Below are 16,044 nucleotides of genomic sequence, written 5' to 3'. Positions count from 1 at the left end.
TTTCATCGTGAGAGTGCAAGATGAAATAGTCATTTGTCTAATAATTCTAATAATTAGCAGAAGCTTTCATAAGTAGTACTAATCGGTTGTTTATTGAAGATAAAGGAAACAGAAGGGGAAGGAAGCTATCCTTCCTAGCAAAACGAATATAGCGTTTAAATTCAGCAAGAAATTCAAGTCTATAATGTTCTACGAAGCTCATTGTCAAGTAACTTGAAAACCATATAATAATTAAGTAGGGTGTAAATCAACTTAATGATAATTTCATTTTCCCATGCATATACTATTCATAGCATTATCTCGGCTATTGTTTAAAATGCTTAGGGCTTCGTTTCGCATGTGTTGTACAAGATATACATAAATGACAGCGTGAGGTGTTAGGCTAAGAAGAGCGAAAAGAGAGCAGGAGGAGATAGGAAATGTCTAGCTTTTCTCGTGCTGTAATTCCAATTTTTTTTAATTTGTTTGATGTAACAACAATTTTTTTAACGGTCAAGGTAAACATCAAGAAATGCATCGCGAGTCAAGTTAGACTACAGGTGCAAAAGGCCGACTTTCCTGAGTTGAAAGAAAAACCAGTAAATTAGTTTTGCTTGCATTTAAAATCAACCGACTTTGGCGACACCAAGTAACCGTGTTCGCGAATGTATTAAGTAATTGAAAAGTGAGCCATTGTAAAACTCTGAGTCTGAGATATTTGGGTCGTCAGCGTAGATCAAGCGTTGTAAGGGTGAAACGTTCGTTTAGGTATACACTGAAGGAATGGTAATGGTGCTAATATGAAACCCTGAGGAACCCCCTTATTAACTTTGTTTAGTTTCTGAAAACACATCCCGTAAATAGACAGTTTCTCGACGTCTATTATACAAGTAGTTCCTTAAATCTGATAACGCAGGAACCGTTATTCCAGAACTGTTAATTTTTAAGCAACAAGATGTGATTGGTTGTGTCAAGATATTCAAAAGCGTAAAAAGAACACGTAACCCAAAATAAACCCGTTGTGAATAGAATTCTTAATGCAGCCTGTTAATGTGATTACCGCCAAGTGAGTAAACGAGTGAGAATGAAAACAAGGCGGATGTCCAAAATACTAAATAACGTCAAGTAATTAATTATTCAATCAAAAACAAATAGGTTCTCGATTACAAATATATTCTCAAATACTTTGTTTATAGAAAATAACATGAACTAGAGCGGTAGTCAGAAGAAATAACCTTATGAACGTTCTTAAAAGCAAATATTATGACTGTGAAATATATGAATAGAATCCTTGATGCAGCCTATTAACGAGATTACAGCCAAGTGAGTAAAACTGCGAGAATGAAAACAAGGTAGTTGTCCAAAATATTAAAATGGTTTAGTTAATCCTTCAAGCAATAAACAAATAGGTTCTCGATTACAAGTAGACTCTCAAATACCTTGTTTATGAAAAATAAGTTTAACTAGGACGGTAATTAAAGGAAAAGACCTTATGAACTTTCTTAAAGCAAATATGACTTTATTACTAAGGTAGACACAAGCCAAAATGCCGGTTTTAAAGGTGATAATTATTTCGACTGTTCTTACAGAGAAAACAGCAATAACAACGCAACTTCGTGGTTTGTACGAACTCGAGGAAACGGCCTCTTCAGATGCACCGCTTTCGTTTCAGGTGGTGCGAGGTGCCGTTAAAAACGAAACATGGCTGAGTTACACACATATTCCTTCCTCCTGGGTGCTTTGAAGGTGCTGCCGTAAAAACAAGCTCATAAAGGTGGCTTCCCGATTTCCTCCAACTCGACATTTACATAGAGGGCCCCTTTCTCGACATACCCATGCAGTTCAATGTCCTTCCACTTCTTCTGATCCGTCCAACGGCCCCAGCTTGAACCGCCGGCGTGAGGTCTCTTCACCATGTCGAGTTCATCCATGGTTACCGGCAAGCGGACATCTTTTCCCGCATTCCTGGGGTGCATGATGATCAGGGTCACCTTCTTTTTGAAAGGCCACTCCACGTAACCGTCCCATTCACCTTGGCGCAAAAAAAGAGCGAAACACACATTCATCTCGTTCTCATCCTTGGAGAACTTGCAGTCGAGATTGAAGGTGTAACCTCCTAGCGAATACGTATCGGTCGGCTTCCTGAGTTCCTTTTTCTTCTTGTTGAGCGAGTCCAGTCCGGCGTAAACGTTGGCGAACTTGCACGTGGTGATCAAAACGCCAGCTCTGGAAGCAGCGCGGTACGGTCCCTGAATTACCGTCGCCTCTTTCGCAGCTTCAAGCGATGACTGTTCGTCGCTGGTGGACTTCTTTTGCACTTCATGCAACTGGCGTTCGAGGCTGGTCACCTTCTCGGCCAAAGCGTTGGTGAAGCAGCTGAACACGGCTTCCAGGTCGACGCCTTTGCCCAGCATCAACGCCCGCGGGGTTTCCACGTCCGTCTTGCCAACATCTCCGAGTCCCTTGGCGTCAGCTTCGGCATTCGCGGCAACCAGCGTACCTACGGTGCACCTTCGATAGTGATCCACGACGAGGCTGCGAAACACAGGTCTCTGGCACTTGCCGCACCTGGTCTCTCCACCACCGCACCTGGTCAGGTGATCTCCGAGCTCGGACAGTTTGCCGACGAAGCCGCAAACCCGGGATCCGGCCGCACACACAATGCGGCATTGCTCGAGGTCACTGCGCTCGATGCTCATCGAGTGAACGTCGGAGTCGGCGAACTTCCTCCCGTCGAAGGGGCAGCTGTCCGCGCGTTCGATCTGCGACTTGCACGACTCGCAGAAGACGTGGCCGCACGGAAGCACCAGAGTGAGGGAAGGCAGCAGGCCGCAGACGCCGCAGAGGCGGGCGGCCGGCATCGGTTCGGCGAACGAGACGCGACGCATCTCGAGGAACTCGCCGAACCCGGTCAGCGTGTACGTCCACCCGTCCGTCGTGTCAGGTCGTTGCTGCGCCATCGTCGTCCGCAGTGTCGCGAGAGATAGAACGGGGAGTCGCGTGACAGTGCGCTCGGTTCGATTGTTGTGCCGCCGGCTATCAGCCTGCGTTGGCGGCGGCGCCTAATGAGTGCTGCCAATATCTAAGGCCAGTTTTCCCCTAAATCCGGCAAAGATTCCCTAGATTGCCCTAGTTCCCTCTTCGTGTTTCTTTTTTTCTTTTTTCAATGCGAGAGTTATTGCCTCAGGGCATACAGGAGTATGGGATGCGGGTAAATAAGGATGCTGCCTTTAGAATTCAGGGAGTTTCCTTTTGCGTACTGTTGCTCTCTGCTAATATGCATTTTCGTAGAGGTAAACTTGTTGATCATCAAAGCAGACTGCGAAAGTGCAGTTTAAATTTTTTTTGCCAAGCTCGTTTCTCAAAAAATTAACTAATGAAGTCGCTGTGCTCAAGCTTAACTGATGCAGCAGTGCAAGTTCTTGAAGTACAGCTTTTCTTTCCTTCACAAATTTTCCCTAGATGTAAGAGGTCCTTCGTAAACAAGACGCAAAATCTACGGGTGTGCGAATAGTCATTTTCGAGACCGAACCGAATACGAATCGAATTGGGCCAGAAGCGAATGAAATCAAATTGAATAGTGATTAGTGACAGTGATTACAGCAATTAGGAAGCGTTGTTCACATCCCAATATTCCTCAGTTTAGCAAGTTTATGTCGTTACATAGTACGTTATGAAGCGTTGTTTATTAAAAAATTATACAGAAATTCTGAGAATTGTCTACAAATGCGTAAGCAACGTTCTTTGTCTCAGCTGCTAGCTCTAGATGTTGGATACAAATTTTCATTTGGCCCACCGCCAAATTTCATTTGGCCAACGCCCAAATATAAAGTTGGCCCAACCCAAAATTCAAGTTGACCCACCCCCAAATTTCGGTTGTCCCACCGCCAAATAGAAGTTGGACCACCCCCAAATAGCAAATTGCCCACTCCCAAATTTTAAGTTGCCCCCCCCCCCAAAAAAAAATTTCGACTGGCCCACCCCTACTATAGGCTTCCCCACACATTTTCTATGGAGCCCTATGTATCCCTGTGGGTGAGGTGTCACGCCTTTCGCGTTACGGCCGCGAGTTTGCTCACAAAACTCTCTGTTCAAGTTTTATTTTTTCTTTTGGTTTCAATTGTTCCGTATCGCTTATAAAGCTGCCAATCGTCTACATTTACCCTATTATAACGATTAAATATCTTAGCTTCGCAATTTACGCCTTTTTGTGCAGGTACAAGGCATTACGTTTTTTGCGCGACAGATCTTGCTGGGGTACTCGCCAAAGCCTGGTTTCGCATTAAACACAAGTGGGGCATTACGAGCAAAAAAGTAGTTTCGTCGCACGCACAGGGTTCTTAAGAGAGTGCGGATGATCGCTGTATATAGCCTTTAAAGTATGGCTACCTAAGCGACGTAGCTTGCCAGACTGCAGACGTTATCACGTTTTATGTCTTTACTATACCCGTGGGATTGAAAATTTACCGTACGTTTGCTCCAATTTTATTTTTAAGTGAGCGCAGTTGACGTTTGGAAATATTCGAAAAGTATTCGAAAAAAAATATTCGCATATACAAATGGCGACTATTCGATTCGTTATTCGAAAGTTTCGAATATTCGCACCGCTCCTACAGTAATATCCCTAACCCTAGGGAATTTTCCCTAGGGTTGGCAGCATTGGCGCTACTCGAACTGCCCGCCTCGGCTCGCGTCAAAACAGGGCCATGAACAATGGCCTCCTACCGTCTCCCTTCACCTCTCGATGTGCGCTGTGCGATATGCGACTCTGCGAAAGCGATGAGGTCCAGCGTGAGGAGGGGAAAGGGGAGCACTATCTTCTGCAGCCCTTCAGTATAGTGTACTAAAATAGTACTGGAACTCTTGTGGTACACTGTATACCTTCAGGGAGCACGGGTTAACGCCAAGCCACCCTCCGAATTAAACGGAGCAAACTTTCTCACTCTCTCTTCTGCTGCTGCTCGCTTCTTCGCTCGAACGCACCTTGTCTTCCGCCTCAGTGCACAATGCGTGCCATCATATTCTTCCTTCGTCCAAGCCCTACTGACCCCTCTCCCTGTTTCACGGGATTTTTACGAATCTTAATTCTGGCAGGTTGGAAGGGGCTACGCACACGTTATGTTGAAAACACGAAGGGATTTCACAGGTTTGTAAAAACTACTTGTGAGTAATAAATAATTTGTATACAGCACGAAAAAAAACCGCAAAACAATAAAGGAGTTAATTGTTCCCTCCTCCTCCTCTTTCCTTGCGGATGTGTCCGGTGCCGACACGCGAAATACTGATAGGTGCACTCGTTCGTCTCAATCGGCTGACCGCTCTTCGCTCCCTGGCTATTAAATGTTAAACGCTATCGCCCGGCACAGGATGCGCCTGTACGTATCGGAAACCTCTCGTAAGTTATTGCCATTGTTCTATCCGTTGTCTGTTGTAGGCGAAACTTGTGTAATACGATTGTACGCGCGACGAGCACTGTGCAGCATTTTCTGGAGGGCAAGCCGACACAAGCGATATCGCTCGAAATTTCCATCAGTCGCGCACGAAAGTGAACGCCCTTGCAGCGCAAAACCTATGTTCGACAATCGCCGACTTCGCTCGCCACTGTCGTCGTTCTCGGGTGTCACTCGTTTTTCTGGACACAAGTTCGGCCAACGAAGGGTTAGAATTTGTAACTCGCAGTTCTGGCCCTGAGTCGGTCTGTACTGTCACCATACAACTTGACAATACCAAGCGAGTTCTAACAGGCGGATTCGGGGCCATATCGCATAATAAAGAACGCAGCTGTGCAGATAGTCCCATCCCTGGGTACTCGAATGCATGATTGGTGACGCTTTCGTGATCGTTCTCGAGCGTGAGAAACGCGCTGTCACATCGGCCCTGCACTGTAACATAATTTACACCTTTAAAGGTGAATGAGGGTGTAGACCGGTCTATAAGTCCCGCCCCTGCACACCAACCCTTACAGTGGCTGCATAGCGGATATGGCATTGCGCTGCTAACTCGAGCACACGGGTTCAGATAGGGTTGCGGAATTCTATGGTAACGAAATTAAAAAAAACACTGTTTAGGTGCACGTTAAAAAATTCGAGGTGGTGAGAAGTGTACAGGGTGCTTATTAATCATATCGCCAGACGTAAAACGCCAGAATTTGTTTAGTTAGAAAATGAAAAAAAAAATAAAGAAGGTAGCTGAGGCCTTCGGCTTTTTTCTAGGAATGTAAACGAAAGAAATTATTCTCGAGTCTGATTCCTGAGAAAAACATATTACGCTTATATTATATTTCATACCCAGATGAAATGTCCCTCCTAACTGTACGTCCGTTGAACTAAGCAGCTTCTGCAATATGAACGGCTGCTTCCAGTTATATGGTGCACTATCACAAGGACAATAATGAAGCAAATGAAGGAACGCATGGCTTACATACACGTACAGATATTTATAGATGTGCTGTGTTCGTTGAAGGAGATAAGTGCGATACCACATTGGGCCCCGAGCTTTAATGGGTTGCAGACATGAATGTCAAAAATTGTTTTTCCTTGCCTGAATCAAGCTAGCCGATTTACAGGCTGCCCCAAAACGGGGCGTTTATATTGAATGACAGATAGGAACTTGTTCAGCAGAACCGATTAGCACCCGCGCGTTAATTCTCTCGGGAACTGGTGCGCCTCTGCGCAAAAGCCACGACTCTCCAGCAGCACCATCATTCGTAAAAAAATTTGGGGTTTTACGTGCCAAAACCACTTCCTGGTTACGAGGCACGCCGTAGTGGAGGACTCCGGAAATTTCGACCACCTGGGGTTCTTTAACGTGCACCTAAATCTATGTACACGGGTGTTTTCGCATTTCGCCCCCATCGAAATGCGGCCGCCGCCGTGGCCGGGATTCGATCCCGCGACCTCGTGCTCAGCAGCACCCATTCGTAATAAGAGTCCTCGCTTGCACTGGCCCCTCACCTTCGAGACTTCAAAAATGATGTTATGCGTTACATTCGAATGGAAACGGCTATTAGATAATTTTCAATAGTGAATTCTCAAGTCGCATACAACCTGAACAGCAAATACCATTCGATTAGACCATATGCTTCTGATTCATTTCGCCTGCTGGCACATTGAAGGAGATCGCCAGACAAGCCACGGAGATTACATTGGGGAAGACTTGCCGGTCTCCCCGATTCAGTTTGAGTACATAAGCAATATTTTTTCCCCTAACACTGTTGTTAATATTAGCATCCAATAATTGCCTTGATTCCTTTTCTCGCAAAGTCGTTTGGTTCACCTGGGGCTGGTGCAGCTTTAAAAAGAAACACGCTTATTCCGGCCGGGAGTTTTCATGGTTTCAATTGAATAGTTGATAATCTTTCTCTTACATATATGTCGCGGATATGTATGCCTATGTATCTTTAGAAGGCTTCTGAGGCCGAAATTACGTGTTACTCTTAGAAAACCGTTTTAAATATAGCAGTTCACCCGGCAAAAACAACAACTGGTATACCTGCCGACAAGAGTCGCGGCCGCGACAAAGCAAGTAAAATTTACCTAGAAGTGCAATGGTCATCTGCATCTCTTTGCGCCATGCAGTTAATTTATTTCCCTATAATATTGCTATCCTTGATCGTTGTCCATGACCAATATTCCACCAACAAGAAGCGTGCGTAAAATGACACGATATGGAACGTTTGCAAGGGTCCCGTTGCTTTCGCCGGTTGATTTGTGTAGCTGTGCCCACTTTGAGTGCGCGTCGGTTGCGCGTTTGGTGGATCGCGAATAATTATGAATGGCTTCTCCGAGGCAGCGTGTTGTTCCTGGAAGCCATGTACAGCCCTCACCGACTACTGGGTGAGCACGCCTGAGTGCGGTGTTCTGCAAACAGTGCGGCCGATAAAGTCACGCCCGGTTCCGTTTGGGGACACATTTGCCTTGGAATTTGTCGCCGTATGCTACACTTGGAGCTCGCTTTCTGTATCGTTTTTACACATTTAGACATTGCGCATGTACAAGAAGTCTCGAAGCGCAGCCTTCTGCGTCGAATTTATCAAAGCGGTGCACTTGTTTACATCTACAGCCGCAGATCGTTGTTATCGTCAAATATTGCGGAAAAGGTTCATCGCTGATATGAAACAACGTCAAAACGTAGCAAAACATACATATCTGCGCACATGAGACGAGTCATATCTACCTCAACATGCTTATCTGCGCACCCTGAGACGAATCAATATAAGCGGCCAAACCACTTAAACAACGGCAACTGCGATCCAGATACCTATATTACGGGATGCTAATTTATTACTGATTCTCGGTTTCTTTAACGCCATCATACTTGCAGTTTGCGCGTGCCATAGAGCATTATTAGAGAAAAGCGTGCTCGCGTTAGTGCTCAATAATAGACCGTGTTGTTCCTTCGCGAAAACGCGCGGATACCATCGCTCAGACTGCGTTGGTATAACGGTGTGAGGCGTTTGTTTATGCTGCTGTATACCGAATGCATACCGTATGTTGTTTTTCTTTGCCGTTTGACGCAGAGGCAAACAGTGCATCTCTGAGATTGAGAAATGTGTCCGCAAAGCAACACGTACATACAGACCCAACCATATACGTAGCGCAAGCGACCGACAGCGTATACAGGTATACGGTGACGCGCACAGGTGTTGGCACGGCGCTCGCCGTTTGCCGCGTATTGTGTACGCGCCGTGCGAAGGGAAGTGTAGTTGATTTCAAATCGCTAAGTCCAGAACTGAACTATAAAAGCAGCCTCGTTCCACCTAACCGCTTACATTTCAGTTCAGGTCCGCCGGTAGCGGGTACACGAACTCGACGGCGCCAGGCTTAAACTTCGCTGAACAGGATCGGCATTGGCTCAAACTTCATGGGCACGGCTTGAGATGGTTGAAGCTTGTGCATTTCAACTTGGTAGGCGTGTCTGACTCATTTTGAGCCCGATAAATTATATATACAAGTGAAGACGCCCTCGCTCTGGTGTTGTCGGCTCGACGGCCGATCGCGCGGAGTTCCGTCGAACGATGGTCGCCACGCTGATTTTGCTGGCGCCGTGGACAAGAAAGTCCGTCGCAGTGCGACAACTCGCGCTCGTCGGTTGCTTCGTTGTCGACCTGTTATGATAAAATGGTTTCGGTGACGCACAATAGTCGGTGAATCGCTGGCGAGAGCGTCATGTCGGTTTCGTATCGACCTGCAGTGTTACAGCACCTTACACGAGTACGTGAAGTCAGGCACGCGCTGCCATCGCCAGCAAGTGAGGACCGACGCTGCAAGACGACTTGGTCAGCAACGTGACGTAATTAAGCGTCGTCCAAGTGTAACGCAAGGGTTTTTCGTTAAATGTGCTAGCCGTCGATGAAAGGCGCAACTACCTGGCTCACGGTGCAGTGCGGACAACTCGGACGGAGCCCTGGCCGCTTTCTGTTTTAAAGTGGATTCGCAGTCTCACGCTGCGCACGTTTTCAGCACCGCACCGACATCGATCCACCAGTAGAGTTTCAGCGCCATACACCGCACGAGTGTTTGCAGCACCGCGTGTCCGAGTGCATTTTTTTTTTCTTTCCTTTTTTTTTCAGGGGACTTTCCGGCGCACGACCCTTCCAAAAATGTTTCGCGACTAATACATGCTAATACGCTAGCGCATGGCGCATGCGCGGTTGCGATATGAGAAAGGCGTATGCCGATATCAAGCCAGATGCCCGAGTTGCAGCCCAAAGCAGCCTGCTGGTAACGCGTGCACACAGCTCGGCGAATACGCCTGCTTCTGCACGTCTACTCGCTACTCTCGTGGCCAACTTTCGCCGCACAGTCGGCCATTGCGTCGTGAGAGGCTACGGAAGCTTTCGGTTCGCTCAACGTGTTATACCGGCCGGAGTGAAAACTGCCGCTTGATTCCGCGTTCCCTTTTCGCAGCCATGACGGACGGGTGGACGTACACGCTGACCGGGTTCGGCGAGTTCCTCGAGATGCGTCGCGTCTCGTTCGCCGAGCCGATGCCGGCCGCCCGCCTCTGCGGCGTCTGCGGCCTGCTGCCTTGCCGCACCCTGCAGCTGCCGTGCGGCCACGTCTTCTGCGAGTCGTGCAAGGCCCAGATAGGGCGAGGAGACTGCTGCCCCTTCGACGGGAAGAAGTTCTGCGACTCTGAAGTTCACTCGATGAGCATGAAGCGGTTCGAACTCGAGCAATGCCGATTTGTGTGTGCGGCCGGCTCCCGGTTTTGCGGCTTCGTCGGCAAACTGTCCGAGCTGGGAGATCACCTGACCAGGTGCGGGGGCGGAGAGACCAGGTGCGGCAAGTGCCAGAGACCTGTGTTTCGCAGCCTCGCCGTGGATCACTACCGGAGGTGCACCGTAGGTACGCCGGTTGCGGCGAATGCCGAAGCTGACTCCAAGGGAGTCGCACATGTTGCCAAGACGGAGATAGAAACCCCGCGGGAACAGATGCTGAGCAAGGGCGTCGATCTGGAAGCCGTGTTCAGATGCTTCACGAACGCTTTGGCAGAAAAGGTGGCAAGCCTCGAACGTCAGTTGCTCGAAGTGCAGAAAAAGTCCACCAGCGACGAAGAGTCATCGCTTGATGCTGCGAAGCCGGCGACCGTGATGCAGGGACCGTTCCGCGCTGCTTCCAGAGCCGGCGTTCTGATCACCACGTGCAAGTTCGACAACGTTTACGCCGAACTAGACTCGCTCGACGAGAAGAAAAAGGAGCTTACAAAGTCAACTGATACGTATTCGCTGGGAGGTTACACGTTCAAGCTCGACTGCGAGTTTTCCAAAGACGAGAACGAGATGAATGTGCGTTTTATTCTTTTTTTGCGGAGCGGTGAATGGGACGCTTACGTGGAGTGGCCCTTCAAAAAGAAAGTGACCCTAATCATCATGCACCCAAGGAATAAAGCAAAGGACGTCCGCTTACCGGTGACCATGGATGAACACAAGATGGTGAAGAAACCTGAACCCGACGCTTATAATTGGGGCCGTTTTACGGACGAGAAGAACTGGGAGGACATTGAACGACAAGGGTACGTCGAGAAAGGGGCCCTTTATGTCAACGTCGAGTTTGCGGACATGTATTAGCATAGCTCACCAGCCTTGTAACTTTAATAATTGCACTTCCCACCTGCTGAAGCAAAAGCAGTGTGCCTGAGACAGGTCGTCTCCATGATTTCGTACGAACCACCAGACGAGTGGTATGCAACGTTTGCTTACCTTCAAACATTATACGCTTTTGATCGCGTGTTGTACGCCGTGGTTGTGTAGTCTCGAAAGCAACCTGAGTTGCACTTGATCGTGGTTTAAACTTCATAAAATGATTAGTTCGGCCATGTTTCCCATTATTTCTGCCAAGCTTGTTGACCGTAATACAGAGGAGGGCCAATATCACAACTTCGAGTACAAATAGTTAATATCTAATGTTCAAGCGCATACAATTACAGCAGGAATATTTGTTTCGGTATGATTAGGTATCGATCATGAAGTGATTAGTGCAAAAAATGCAGCTAGCTTTGAGGGAGAAGTAATCATTGATAACCAAGATCACCAAGTGTCATTAGAAAAAAAGATTGGCAGTTTCGCCAGAAGGATGAAGCACTGACTCCTATAGCAAGGGTTAGCACTTCGCTTGAAGTTCTTCGACGGCGTTCTAATTGCACGAGACTGCGCCAAAATTTCTGGCACCCTTAAAAGCTTTAACACGCCTCGTAGGGCCCGTAATGAAGTCGCACAGGCGCCACTACGTTGCCCGTTGAGAGTCGCGCCATTAAAATCACTTTCAGGTTTGAGCACTGATATCGTTTTGACTTTCATTATATAGTAGTCTGAGAGGATTTAAGATAAAGTTCAAGCGCTGCGAATATTACGTTTCATCCCATTCGTTTGTGGGCTGCCATTCTCGAAATTCTGAGGAATAATTTTGTCAAGAACGCAAGACCTAGCTTGATAAACGTAAGTGGTTGAATTGTGTTGCAATATGACCCGCATATACAGCATCCATAAGCACATAGCTATAGCATGCATATACCTAAATGCATGCGGAGCCCTACGCCTACAGCGAAAATTCGCTTGAAGTGTCCATATAATCGCCTTCGCGACAAAACTGCCTCGATAAACTTTCTAAACATTAAATCCCAGCTGGTTGAAAACAAGCGCTCCAAGAAAGAATCGCTGCTGCATGACTGATTTATGCTACAGTGCCACGACCAGCTGTGATCGCTGGGCGCACCACAACAAATACCACGTAACACTGTTTGTTTTCATGCACAACACTGGTCTTGCAGCATACGTTTAATATATGCCCTACGTTGTGCTTAAAGCAAGCCTCGACAACAATGAAAAAGAGTAGAATAAGGCTAGCTTTCCGAAAATGTTAATAGTTGCCGAAAACAGAACAGAAGTTGTGGGGGGGAAAAACAAAGCGGCTGAAAGATTTTGACATGACGTAGACACATGTAAAGGAGCCGGAGATTGGAAAACGTCACTGGTTGTAACGTAAACAGAATTTACACATAGCTAGACTGCCCAATGACTAAATAAATGGCAAACTACTACTATCAGAAGTCACAAGTTGGTCATGTGACTTGGTTTCGTGGCGGAAGCCACGAAACCAAAAAGAAAGATTCCATTAGCCATCTTGTTTCTCTATTGCTTCGAAACCTACTGCCGTTGCCACACTTCTAATAATTAGGGATCTGTATCCAGTCTGTGTTTAGCAGACTGGATACAGTACCCAGGCTTAAAGTTGTTCATGACCGGATAAACAGTATCTTCATCGCCTTGCAAAGTTTCGTTAACCATTTGAGAAGGCTACACGTGGATGTTTGTTTTGCTGTAACAGTCACGTGACTAATTCTGCTTTTTAAACGATGGCGCCTGTGCCGAAATAAAAATTTTCTTTGTTTCTTTAGTCGTAAGAGCGCTGCTTCCTTTCTTTTCTGCTTGCGCTCTCGTGCCCCTTTGCACATAGCTACAATGAACGTGCCTCAAGGACCCCTCACCCGGTCCCATAGCAAATATTGGTTATACGCTAAATGTTGTTACACGTCCTCTAGGGAGCGTTCTGCCACAAAAATTTTTTTTCAGATCGGCTTATTAGTCGCCGAGATAGAAATATTTCAGTGCCGCGAACCCATGATTTAAGCAGGGGGCTCCGCTACCAAAAAACACACCCTCTCCACTCGCTCCGTCTAGCCTACGCAAGCGAAATTCCTTCCGTGCCTTCTCGCACCCGACCACGAGGATCGCGTGACGCATACGGCACGGGCCCCGCCTTCATTAATTCTTTTTTTTTTTGCTCCCCGCTTTTTTTTTTTTCGTTGCTACGCACTTCCGCCGACGGCGCGCGAGCTGTTGTCTCGTTCGCGCAGCGCACGATTTTGCCCGCTGTGCACAAGCAAACATGACGAGCGGTACAATTCAGTGCTACATGAACACTGAGGCAGAACAAGCGGATTGCAGAGCATGATCACGCGCCGGAACACGGTAGAAAATGGCATAGTTTCGGTAGCTGAGCACGTGACTGCACGACCGTGGGAACAAGCAGACGAAGCGGAAATACATCTCTCTTGCTTCTGTGCGAAGTACAACCATGAACACGCAGACGTTCCTTTCGTGTGTTTTATTATTTCTCTTTCATTTCAGGCAACGCTGGGAAATCAGGTGTTTTCGCCATATTTTATGTATGGTTTGTTTGAGATGAGTCGGATGTTTTCTACGACATGTTTGTAAAGGCGAATTGCTTTTGTCTGTAATGTTGCCCATTCACCACTTTCGCACATTTCGCCTCTACACGCAGTTTTCCTATAAGGTCTAAATACCAAAATGACACATGCTTGCAGTTTACTTTCTCAGCTGACGCCGTCGGGCAGACTTTCGCACGGGAACTACTGCTACTTACCTGGTGTAACAACGTTGGCTGAATTCACCAAAAGCCCGGAACGAGCATATGTATGGAGCAAAATACACATTTCCTCATTTCACAAGGCGCCTTGTGTACATACTTTCTCAAATTACAGTTTGCACAGAAGAACGAGTCGATGGAGGCTTGTAAAGATCGCTCGTCTTCTTATTTATTGTACTAAATGAAAAAGCTCTTCCTCACCAAGACAGCGCGAGGTTGAGCAGCAGAAGGAAAAACAAATGCCGCGCCAATCAGCGCGGCCAACGTAACACGTACCAGCTAGCATTCAAAACGCACGCGCCCGAAACCAAGGTTTCAGTACGAGCCGATTGGAGCGCTACAGTCAATTCTGCCGCAGAGCTCCATGAGAGTTTCCACTCTTGATGAATGTGTTTCTCTAAGGTAACGGTACACCAACAAGAGACCCAACGCTGCGGCTACCCAGAACAGAACAATCACGTAGTAGGGCTACCGGTAGCTGCGGGCCTTTATCGCTATAGCTGTGACGATATCCAGCGGTAGCTGCCCAGCTTGGTTTTGTTTTGTGCCTATGAATATGGCTCGACCTACTACGGGGCATCGGTCATGAATAGGGCAGCTGCAGGTAGAAAGGGAAGAAAACTTACATTGGATTTGGAAATTGAGAATTAAAAATAAATACTAGTCCCTGTAGATGTAGATGCAGATCCTTTGTTAAATATGTTCCACACGCGCACTGTTGGAGATTAGTTTAATACGAGCGGAGCAGCGGGCCGTTGTGCTTCTTGACCTCTGAACGTGTGGCCCATACCCACCATGGATATTGGCCGTTGTCCTGGTCTGGTAGCTTGGGATGCTGATCCCATTTAAAGATTGCATACACTCACGAGGGAGATTGGCCACACAAACGAAAAATTAAGTGAGTATGTCTATAAACAAGGAAGTTTTGAAGAAAAAAAGAACTTCTTACATGAAGAAATGCAGAAAATTTTCAAGAACTTGCAATTAAAAGAACGTGTAACGAGAACGCTAGCAATGAGATGGAACACCGATTGGGTCGCTATAGCAACGTAACCGGCTGTATGCTTCTATGTACTTTTGAAGTGCGCTGTGATTGCTTCAACGATGCGGCGAAGCTGCACGGCTCCAAATGTTAACCTATTTGGAGCATGCACCATCGAGAACGCGGGATAACGGAGAGGAAGTTTACGGTAACTTTTGTGCGAGGAGGTGAAACGGCGGCAAGAAAGAAGGAAACGATCCATGGTTTCGTCTTTATTACAGAAAGAGCCAGAAGAGCTCCCGACCGATAACGATAAAAAATATAGCGATGGGGCTCTAAATTTCTCAATTGGACGCTGGTAAACGTAACCTCGCATTGACGTGAGAGGCATTGATCCACATGACTGTTTAACTCAAATACTGGAAGTCGACCATCGATATAGCTGGGCGCTGAATGATCCAGCGCCCTGCAACGATTAATTCTAAAATGGACGTTCGCGAGCAGGGAAAAGCAAACGACAGAACATAAGAAAGTACCTGTACAAGCCGGCACGACGATGTCCACCAGCTTGTCGTTGCTGCTGCTGTGTCTTCAAAACATGGTACGTATCCAGGATTGGGGATGGGCCGAAAATTTTAATTACAAGGTTTTGAGGCACGCCGTAGTGGGAGACTCCGGAATAATTTTGACCACCTGGAGTTCTTTAACGTTTGAGCTACCAATTGAGCTACCGCGGCACCGTCTTCCCATCCGCTTTCTGGGGTATTTATGCGTTACTACGAAAACATGTTACCACTACTTCAAGCATGCAAGGGACTCGCAGCCCTTCAATAAGTGCCAGACCCGCGTAAATGCACCCGGCCAACGTGCCCCTCCTGCCTCGCTACCGCACCCGGTCGTGTATATACAATTGATAGTAGGTACAGCGGGCCGTACGTGGCACATGCGCAGACGCCGGACGTTTGCGTGCGTGCGCGACTAAGAGCAAGTGCGAGAGAGAAAACGTGTAATCTTTTGCTCCTTGAATATATGACTGCCTAGGCACTATACGGAGGAGTTTCTTAGTTGTGTTCTATGCGTTTGTCCCTAGGCGTGCCGGCAGAAGTCGCGGGGCGCGGAAGTGTTGAACATAGTGTCGCAAGTTGGCGGCTATATTTATTCAATCGTCTTTTGTACTAATTGAAACAACCTGTC

General features: G+C 47.1%; 2 protein-coding genes across 2 annotated transcripts; one reads left to right on the top strand and one right to left on the bottom strand.

The window, feature by feature from the left end:
- Positions 1 to 1,745: 1,745 nt before the first annotated feature.
- On the bottom strand, positions 1,746 to 2,939 carry LOC129383855 (uncharacterized). The gene has a single exon (XM_055068799.2). The coding sequence runs from the start codon at positions 2,937 to 2,939 to the stop codon at positions 1,746 to 1,748; it is 1,194 nt and encodes a 397-aa protein (XP_054924774.2).
- Positions 2,940 to 9,889: 6,950 nt separating this feature from the next.
- Positions 9,890 to 11,050, top strand: LOC129383873 (uncharacterized). The gene has a single exon (XM_055068835.1). It carries the CDS (start codon positions 9,890 to 9,892, stop codon positions 11,048 to 11,050), a length of 1,161 nt encoding a protein of 386 aa, XP_054924810.1.
- The last annotated feature ends 4,994 nt before the right edge of the window (positions 11,051 to 16,044 follow it).

This window comes from Dermacentor andersoni, chromosome 9, assembly GCF_023375885.2.
Source record: "Dermacentor andersoni chromosome 9, qqDerAnde1_hic_scaffold, whole genome shotgun sequence".
In the NCBI taxonomy this organism is placed as follows: domain Eukaryota; kingdom Metazoa; phylum Arthropoda; class Arachnida; order Ixodida; family Ixodidae; genus Dermacentor; species Dermacentor andersoni.
This window is presented reverse-complemented; position numbering and strand designations above follow the sequence as displayed.